Source organism: Notothenia coriiceps, unplaced genomic scaffold (assembly GCF_000735185.1).
Source record: "Notothenia coriiceps isolate Sejong01 unplaced genomic scaffold, NC01 NC01_scaffold00023275, whole genome shotgun sequence".
Taxonomy (NCBI): Eukaryota; Metazoa; Chordata; class Actinopteri; order Perciformes; family Nototheniidae; genus Notothenia; species Notothenia coriiceps.
The window spans coordinates 229,933-239,941 of NW_011355976.1; the positions used below are offsets into that span (position 1 = coordinate 229,933).

The window sequence follows — 10,009 nt, forward strand, 5'->3', positions numbered from 1 at the left end:
AAAAAGTTGTCTCTAAATGTCTAGTAAATGTCTAGTAAATGAAACTTGCCCAAGTATTTAAACAGGTGCCCCCTCTGGCGGCTAAATAAGGGAAATGCAATGCACTACCATAGATACAGATTTTAAACAACCATCATGAATTCACATCTTTTTTGAAGAACTGAACAGAATGAGGAACGTTAAATAAAGTTGCAAACCAAAAAAACATTTGAAAACAACTAAAAGTGTGACTGTTGTTAAAAGTATTGAGGTGAACTATTTAGGGATTTATGAAGTATTACGTTTTTTTCAATAACATTGAATTCAAATGTTGACAATTTGTTTCCATATGATTAAATCACCCACTACTACACAGTTAAAATGTACCAGTCACCATCACTTGTCATGCACTGGTCTGTCAGCCAATCAGATCGCTGAAGAGGCGGGTGTTAAGATCCTAGGTAGAGACGGAGAGGGGGGAGAGGAGGGGGTGAGATGGAGGTGACGTAATGTTCTTTTTGGAGAGGGTGATGTACAGTAGAGCCACCAGAGTGAATCAAAGTGCATCCAATTCAAAATTGAAAACAATATATTTTAGAGGAAAAAACAGAAGTAAGAAATAGGAACGTGTGGGATGATAGAAAGCAGATCTCAGTCTTGTCTGGATGAGTTTGAAAACTTACAAACAGTTTTTGGCTGTAAGTTAACGTTTTAAGGGAGCAAACATGTCAATACTTCACAATAATCTATCTGTACCTCTTTAGGAATAGGATCATTTATAGTTCAGAGGATTTTTTTTACAACAAATCATGCAGTGTATAATGATTTATTGAAGTATAGTCTAGTTAATGAACACAGTCACAAAAAAACAGAAGTTCTCCAGTAAAGTATCAGTGTTTCTGTGTTTGAATGAAACTCCCCTGAGCGCAGTATACTTACAAGATGTCCCTGTATCATGCCCTCCTGCCATGACGTCTTCACAGACCCACTGACAGTGTGTTGACAGCTTCACTACCACCTCTGGTCACAAACAGTTGGATGAAATGACAGGGCTCGTGTTGTGCACGATGCCTTCTGCACAGTGCACACACAACACAAACCTGTTAAAGTTCCCACAGGGAGCTGGGTCCGGACTCAAAGGAAATCCTGTTTTAAAGCAGACTGGCTGAGCTCTGCAGGAGAAACACAATCCTGCATATTCTGTGGTGTATATGTTTATATTGTCTTGGTATAATATCTGTGGTCAATATCAGTTATAAAAAACTATTAACTAACTACCTTCAGTATTATTCTACTGCTGACAAAGAGGTATGGTATGCTTAAGCAATAGCTCACGACAGGCAGTGGTATATGCTCATTATATCACAGCTAAGGGGAGTGGTTCGGCCCGACGCGAAGCGGAGTATGCAGCCCAACTGCATACTGTTTTTCTCAGACGCGGAGGGATACTAACTTGTTGTGAAAAGTAACTTACAATTTTACCCGTGATGTACGCTCAGTATATCACGACTAAGAACAAATCAGATTGCTTGATTTTACTTGTCCGTTTTATACATTTCTGTATATCCCTGAGGCTGAAATGTTCAATTAACAACAGCAGTCCACAAACGAGCCCACACCGAACAAGAATTATTGCAAAGAATCAAAGAGCATTGGACTGAATCGAGAATGTTTGACCTTTTAACTGGGAGGATGCCACTTAATACAACACCTCATTAATAACTACAATACTTTATATGTTTTGCACCTGTTTTTGTGCTAAAACATCAACAAGTGTATTTCATCTATTGATATTTGCAGGAAACATGTGCAAGCAAGGGTTACACTCAATCAGAAACCGTATGTGCTGCTATGCCCACAAGTAAGAACATTTCACAATAAATATAATGTCTGAACACCAGGGATTATTATGATGCACATAATAAACACTGACTTGAGGATTGAGCTTTCTGAAGACGTCTTTATCTAGACGCGGTGACTGACAGCAGCAGCTGGGTGGCTATCAGGAGAGGAGGGGCTCTGCGGGGTCACCAGAGGTCAGAGGGTTACAGGAATGCCGATAGGAATGTCCTGATCAGCAGACAGGGGAGCGTCTCCTCAGCGGGACAACAACAAGGATCAGAGGCTCCCAGGGGAGACTCAAACACACACTGGATTGCTCAATTAGTATTGCACATTTCCTACTACTATGTTTTTAAAATGGACTATAATACTGTACTTTGTATTATATATTGTAAGAGTTTATTTCCAAAATCAGAGTGAACATCAAATTAGTGTTGGATTGCTTTGATAAGGTACTATATCTACATTTTCTAAATCCTAAAACATAAATCTAACAAGTGCTGCTTTCTTTCTTTTACCACTCAGCGATGCCGTTCTCATGAATACAATCCCTGGTTGTCGTTACTACATCATGAGTGGGAGTGTATGCAGTTAGTTTGTCCCGTCGGTAGCCCCCAAAATAATTTGATTGCGAGAAGTTTGGTTTAGAGGCTTTAAATAAGACTTTATTTGAAGATTTGTGACATTACACTTAGGACCCTGCTTTAATTAAAAGTCATCAGAAACTGAAGATTTCTGAATATACATATATTGTTTTTTTAGATCTTGAAATCTAATGTAGACCACAGAGATGAACACACAGTACGATATGTCATGATTCACAAGGCAAGTCTGAATTTACATACAGTTCACATAATTCAGTTTGTCGAACCCATCTGGAGTGTGTGTGTGTGTGTGTGTGTGTGTGTGTGTGTGTGTGTGTGTGTGTGTGTGTGTGTGTGTGTGTGTGTGTATATTAAATAAGGCTGTCAGTGTCCATTAAGTGTGTATAGGCAGATTCTGTGGAGGCTCTGCAGGCAGATGATTCGGGGCCTCGCCTTGGAGTTCAGCTGGGGCTTTTACCTCTGTGAGAGAAAGATAAAGATACATTCAATACAAATAAATTCACACCAACAATAACACATACATTGTATCACAGACTGTTTACCTTTATCTTCCACTTTTGGGGCCTCTGGTTGAAATTGAAGTTCTCCATTAGGACCTGCCGGGGGCTGCCCGTCGGCTGCCTGCTGTTCCTTTCTCTGGGACATCTCTAATACAGCCTGAAATTGTGAAATTGCAACTGAATTATCACCTGTATGTTTCAGTGCTATTACAGGCTGAGAATTGGTTATTGAAAAAGTGTAACCCTCATGTAATTATGATCCACTCTTTGAATCCAGTTTGGGTTGATATAAAGCTGTGAGTGTGGGGACAGTTACCTGCTGGTACTCCCTCCTCTGCGCCTCCAGGGCTTTGCCTCTCTCCTTCAGCAGGTCCTGCTGCTGCTGCAGGTTCTCCGCCTTCCTCTTCAGCTCCTCCTCTTTGTCCCTGAGTTCCACCTCAAATAGCTGGAGCTCTTCCTCTGTGTACGCCGGTTTAGTTTCCAGAGTCTACAGAGACAGCAAGACATTCACACAACTGTTGAAATATGATGGATTTGTAAAGACGTAGCTTCGTTATTCTCACCCCCATTGGCTGGTTCTGCTTCTCTCTTCATTCTCAATATGTCTTTGTTCAAAGCTATTAGCTGATACTAAAACACATGCATCTCTGACTAAGGGGACAAGCTATATTATGGGTACTTATCTTCTGAACTGTCCCTCCTGAGTGGACAGTGTTAAAGCAATGTAATGCTAAATAGCTTTTTTCTTTAACTAAATGCAACATTAAACTACATAATTCCATTCACAGCAGCCACTTATGGGAGCAGCTTGAAGTCTGCAAATTGATGAAAAGAAAGAATAGCATTACACATTTAACTACACCGCCCACATTTCCCCAGCTTGTCCTGGGATTTGAACCACAGATTTGAACCTCCGATAGCCCGCCCACACCCCCGACCTACAGGCCACCCTGGGCTCTTTACCTCCCACTCCCTGGGATTACTGAACTCCTTCTTCTCTGTGGATTTAAGGAACTCTTCCAAGCTGACGAGACGATCTTGATTTGCGTCCACCTTTAACACAGAAACATCAGCTATATGAGTTGTGGCAAAGCATGGAAGGAAGTGGAGTGTATAACAGCATATGTTAGAAACAAGCAAAAACATAAACCCTCACATTCTTCATGACATGCTCCCTCATCCTCAGCCTTTCTTCCTCCATCTCCGTCATATCATCTTCCTCGTTCTTTGCGTCGTAGACCTTCTCCAGCTGGAGGAGGGAAATGAACAGGTGTTACAGGGCTGCTGTGCATATCACCGCTGTCAGGTTCAGAACTTGTACTTTTTAAAAGTCAAAACAGCTGTATTTTCAAATAGATGATCATCCAATTTTGATATTGTGTCGTGGGGTTTTAAGGGGTTTTCATAGCAAAACCAAAACAATTAAAACCTTGATTTTGAAGACAAGATTTAAGGCCTTACCTCTTTAGTGAAAAGAGCCTCCAATTCCTGCTCATCTAAAACACCATCTTCATTTGTATCTAAAACAGGGCGGAGGAGAAATAAGAATGCTTTTCTTACCATGGAAAAGGACAGGAATGAGAAGAAGAGGCGCCACTCACCATGCAGTTTAAAAAATGTTTTCGGGTTGAACTCCTTAGGATCCAGTCCGTCTGTCTCCTCCCAAACTTCCCGTAGCTGAGCAACACTACCCTGAGGTTTGGAAAAATGAAGCAAAGAGGAAACACATGTAAGAGAGCTTCATTCACTTCCACTTGTTTCCAATTGAAAAACAACAACATTTGTGCTTACTGGAGCATTGACTTTGGGGTGCTGGTGGTGTTTTTCCTTGAGCTCCTGCATTCTCTTTTCCTCTTTCTCCCTCTTCTCCTGGTCCAAGCCCTTCAGGTACTCCCGTCTCTCGTGCTCCTTCAGCATCTCGTAGCGTTTAAACTCCTCGTGCCTCTCGGCGTCGTAGTTCTCCAGGTCCTTGGTGGCCTAGACAAAGAGCCAGAGCGAATATTTTATTCCAAGACAATCAGTAACAGGTTGTCCATCATGGTCTGACTGGTATTAGTAGCCTACTCAACTCTGATTAGTGTAATTATGATTCACACGTTCCATTTCAATCTGGTCAGCACATAAACAGACTGATTTTTCTGTCTCTGGGGATCTTACCGTTGTGATTAGCAGCTCAAGGTCTTTGGCCTCGAAGGTGTTTTGATTGTGGGGATCCAGATGTTCAAACTGCTTGAGTAGCGAGCTGTGGTCCATCTGCAGGCCTGCAAAGCAGAGAAGACTCATCATTACCAAACACATGCTGGACTCATATGACTTCCATTATATCCTGTACACACTTAACACACCTCTGTATTAAGGAAGTTACATTCCTCTCTCAATACACAATTTACTATAATGCGTTCATGTGCATATTTACTATTGTTGGTATTTTTTCCAAGTAAAAAAAGAAAACATTTGCTGATTGCGTTACTCACAAAATCATACAAATATTGCTTTTCAGAGTACATCATTTGGATCACATTTAGTATAGTTATTAGTAAGATTTGAAGACACTTTCAGTTCAAATACTTGTTTTATGTTCAATGTGACATTTTATACACTACACTAGGGCTGCTCAATTAATCGTATTTTAATCGCAATTACGATTTTGGCTAGCCACGATTATGAAAACAACATAATCGAAATAAAACGATTTTTTTTTAAAAATTATTATTATTTATTTAAAAAAGAAAAATATATTTATTTTTTGTATTGGTTTTTCGATTGAATTATATTTAAAGTTCAGGGTAATCAACTATTAAAAACATACTGCAACTTTTCTTTTTCAATAAATTGATGTTTTCAAAGTAAATAGGATAATCGTTTTTAATAATCGTGATCTCAATTATTGACACAAATAATCGAGATTATGATTTTTGCCATAATCGAGCAGCCCTACACTACACAACACAATTTTACCTGTAAAAGAAGACAACGCTACCTTCACAAATGAACATTTGTCATATGAATGTATTTTTCTGATACAGAAACCATGCCATTTTTTTAGCAGGGATCTGCACAAAATTGAATACAATCTATTTAAATAGGTACATGTACACACTATTTTTCACTACATGAAAATGAGTCCACTCACTTTGTGTATTGGTGCTGTCCAGTTTGGCCTTGAGCAGCATCCTGAGGCGAGAAACCTCCTGACGCTTCAGCTCATCCAGACGAGTCCTCACATGGTGACCCACCAGATCCAGCTCTTTACTGAGACGACCATTCTGAAGAAGCACACAAGACATCCAGGGGAGGACAACAGATTAAACCTGAGATCCTCAGTTTACCAGTTTAAAGGTAAACTAGGAAGCTTCGTTAGTGAGAATGAAATAGGAAATGGGCGCTGACCTTGATGTCCTCTGTGTTCGCTGTTTGCAGTTTCTCCCTGAAGTGAGGGTCTGTCTCCAAAACCTCTATCACTTCTCTGAGATACCTGTCATAGTAAAGGCCAGTGTCCTGAAAGAGTGTGTATGAAAGGACAGATTATTCACAACCAACTAAAACTCAATTAATTACATGACTGAGATTATTGAGATTGTTACCACGTTCTCTTCCGGCACTTCTTCTTTAGTTTCCTGGTTGTCTCCATTGCGATCTATAGGCACTGACCAGACCCCAGCACAGATGGATAGAACCAACAGCCACACAGGTGTTGGGTTCATCCTCCTTCGATAAACCACACTAACTGTTACCATATTGTCAAGGTCCATTTACACTTATTTATAGAGGATTTGTTTTACAACAATCATTAATGAACAAAAAAATATCAGAAGATATAAGTCCTTAAAAACATGCACAAAGACAAAGGGCACATTGGTTAAGCATGCAAAAATATGAATCAAACTATGATGGAAAAGCTACAATCTTACAAAGGCATGTAACACTGCGTGAGGCTGATTGTAAGGTCCTCTGTTACTGAACAATTTAACCCTGCTGTATGTTAGCTCAGACTTTCATTTAAAGGTGCAAACAGTATAGGTATATATATTTAAACTACTAGATAAATCAAAACAAAAGAATTCATCTGGGAGGATAGTAACCCTGACCCTGGGTTAGTTAGTTACACGTAACAACATAATTATTGCAAACTCATTATCTTATTTTAGTGTGTTTTGTTCATGGCTGGTATGAATACTGTATGCCGAATTCGGAAAGAGATTCCATATAATTGAAAAAACTCTAAAGTTGTTTAGATCTATAACGTTTGTGGCTTCTCTGAAAAGATGATCAATAATATCAGATGTGTTAGGTGGAGTTTGGCGTAACGTTCATTTCTGAGAAGGACACCTTCTACAAGCTGAAATAGGAGCATCTATTCATCTAAAGATACCATAAAGGTTACTGAATATAATAAATAACCCAATTTAAATGTAGCATTAGTATTATAGTGTATTATCCGTGTGGTGGCTAGTGATCGTTAGCTAACTAGCTTAGATTATTAGGACAACACGGATGCGGATGAGGGAAGTGCTAAGCAAAAAATGGTATCCTTCCCTAGATGTAGCCATATCATATGTGAGATTGAACCTATGACATGAATAAAGTAATGCTTTGTTTAACAGCATTTATAATGTTATTCATTCGTTACAATGTAATTGTACAGGTAATATAACAGGTTCTGGTTTTCCATCACCGACAGTAGCCCTGAACATCGGGGGTTGTAACTGCGTTGTCTCTGAAATGTCACGATTATTTCTAATTTAAACTGCATCGATACAAGAAATCTTAATTACACTTTAACACAAGATGTCTTTAAATAGATAGTTACCTACCGCACGTATGTTATATCCGATCCGATTCTCAAAGCACGATTTGTATTCGCGTCGGATAAAATTGACGTCACGGGTGTGAAAGGGTTGTCCTACACGCTGCCTTCAGGGACCGTCGGAAATACTTCCCACAGAAATGTCAAATATACCAGCTTAGACCTTTTGTTTTATTTTAAGTAGTAACCCTCGATTAAAAAATCAGCCCCCAACATATTTGCTCCTGTCACTGTCCTATAAGGGTGTAATTATGACCCTTGTGAAAGTAGATACATTATATTTTCCAGTTCAGAGCTCGGAAGAACTGACCCTGTTGAGTTATGTAAATGTGATGTGTGAAGTAAGTGAAGGCAGCATTACCAAAAACATAAATAAAACACAAATGCCAAACACACATTGTACAAACGTTTTAAACGTTTAATTTCTTTGAAAAATAGATCTCATGTATATTAAATTCAGTACACAAACACAAAGTAATGGCAGGTTGAAATAAATTAACATCAAAAGAGCCAACAATTTCACTTAATAATAAATAAAATATATAAATATTATGCATCAAAATAACATCTATGCCTACAAATAGAAATAGATAATAAAATATGGCACATGCGAAAGACAAAATTGCAAAAGTGTTCACAAATAAATAAAGTTAAACAATAAATTATAAATTAATAGTCACTCAAAAAATAATTTTACAATATCAAAACAGGTCAGAGCATTTCGAGGTCATGTTCAATATATATCAGTTTGACTGATACACTTTGATAGGTTTTTGACCGATTCACACTTTCAATGTAAAAGTCGATCCAGTGTCTAAAAATCAATCTCTCTCAGGTCAGTAGGGGTCCCGGGTCTTTCGTTCTCCACCTCTTCTTCCTTCTCCATGGGGCCCTGCTGCAGCCCGCTCCTCAGTCGCTGTCGGAGACCATATTCGATCATGTCACTGTAGCACTGTAGCAATGCCTTGGATAAAAGACATAAAGAAAATCAAAGATGCAACCTGGCTTTTTTAACGACTGAACACCCAAACAGACCTCTCTTAAAGGTCCCATGTCATGGCCATTTCTACTGATCATAATTCCATTGTTGAGGTATACCTAAAATAGATTCTCCTATCCTAGCCTGGCTGGGAGTTTGTGTGTGTGCGCAGGCTGAGTTCCGCGGAGCCGTTACGTTACGTCACTATACCCAAATACGTCACTATACCCAAGAAGAAAACAATGGAAAAAAAGAAATCTCCAACGAGGCGTTCTGGGGCAGCATAGAAAGGTATTTTCTGTGTTAGAGTTTTACTCGCTACAGGGTGTACTTTGAGGGTTAGTGACTCTGCAGACCGTTTCCATGCAGTAAAAGCTACATAACACACAAGGGGACGGGTAATAACCAGAAAAGCATGACATGGAACCTTTAACATATTATGGAAACAACTCTGATGAGATCAAAAGGCCATACTGTAATGTGCAGCATCAGACTGCAGGTGTACTCACCAGGTCAGCTTGGCAGAGCTCCGCTAGTGCCGCATATATGACAGCCAGCTGAGCCGGGCTCTTGTTGCCTAAGCCCCGCAGAGCACAATTCAGTGTCGCTGCAGCAACAAGGGACGGTGGTGCTCCCAGGAAGCGGGAGTCACACGCACACATGGCGGCCAGCGTGTCACTGTGCCGCCGCAGGGTGGAGAGCAGCAGCCCCTTCTCAGAGTCACCGCTGTCTCCATCTCTTCGCTCCTCCACAGAGGCAAGGAAATGTGGGAAGAAGTCCTGCGGAGTCACTGCTGCTGTGTCCCATCGGAGGGTGGCGAGGATGAGACGCTCCATCTCCTGATAGAGGGAAGACAGGTGCATTTAGAAAACATTGTGTAACAATAAAACATGCAGAGAAAGCCTATTGATTGGCATCATATGTGCATACGAAACACAAAAGGGATGTTTTTGTATTGATACATTGTGATATTTCTTCAATATGATCTTGTCATCTTAAAGGATGTGTTAGAGTTCAATAAGTTCAATCAATACATGTCATTCATTTAACCAAATTCTAAATTCTAAATTGGGTAAATGCATCAATACTATATTCAATATTTATACATTGGCATAATATCTTTAGTAACTGTTTTCCCATCCACTTATCTATTGAGGGAAACAAATAGTGGGTTTTTGTTCATTTTTATATTTTCAGAATTTCTCTGATTCCAGCTTCTCAAATAGAGAGATGTGCTGCCTCTAACATATATTAAAGTTCATGGAAATCATTTGGGGTTAGGATGTTTTATCAAACA

General features: G+C 39.6%; 2 protein-coding genes across 3 annotated transcripts in view; both read right to left on the minus strand.

Moving 5' to 3' along the window:
• Positions 1-2,466: 2,466 nt before the first annotated feature.
• nucb1 (nucleobindin 1) lies at positions 2,467-7,824 on the minus strand. Of its 2 annotated transcripts, none has more exons than XM_010781484.1 (13): positions 7,741-7,824; positions 6,511-6,634; positions 6,317-6,424; positions 6,060-6,192; positions 5,084-5,187; positions 4,718-4,903; positions 4,528-4,618; positions 4,388-4,446; positions 4,083-4,175; positions 3,890-3,979; positions 3,243-3,413; positions 2,969-3,083; positions 2,467-2,885 (listed from the first exon to the last, which is right to left on the minus strand). In XM_010781484.1, the coding sequence occupies exons 2-13, from the start codon at positions 6,628-6,630 to the stop codon at positions 2,800-2,802; spliced, it is 1,356 nt and encodes a 451-aa protein (XP_010779786.1). In that variant the 5' UTR covers positions 6,631-6,634; positions 7,741-7,824; the 3' UTR covers positions 2,467-2,799. The 2 variants fall into 2 exon arrangements, with proteins under 2 accessions (XP_010779786.1, XP_010779787.1); XM_010781485.1 differs by having other exon boundaries at positions 7,737-7,813.
• A 471-nt stretch (positions 7,825-8,295) lies between these two features.
• ccndx (cyclin Dx) overlaps positions 8,296-10,009 on the minus strand; it is a 3,427-nt gene continuing 1,713 nt past the window's right edge. Inside the window, exons 3-4 of the mRNA XM_010781486.1 lie at positions 9,222-9,551; positions 8,296-8,697 (exon numbers count right to left, since the gene is read on the minus strand). Coding sequence (XP_010779788.1) covers positions 8,548-8,697; positions 9,222-9,551 — 480 coding nt within the window. The 3' untranslated portion in view covers positions 8,296-8,547. The remainder of the gene's footprint in view (positions 8,698-9,221; positions 9,552-10,009) is intronic.

Excerpts from the sequence above, each read along its gene's own strand:
- nucb1 (XM_010781484.1), bottom strand. The coding sequence starts at position 6,630 with ATGAACCCAACACCTGTGTGGCTGTTGGTTCTATCCATCTGTGCTGGG. Across the intron at positions 3,980-4,082 it reads GGGAGCATGTCATGAAGAAT|GTGGACGCAAATCAAGATCG; the intron begins GTGAGGGTTTAT and ends TCTGTGTTAAAG. Across the intron at positions 2,886-2,968 it reads CCCAAAAGTGGAAGATAAAG|AGGTAAAAGCCCCAGCTGAA; the intron begins GTAAACAGTCTG and ends TTTCTCTCACAG.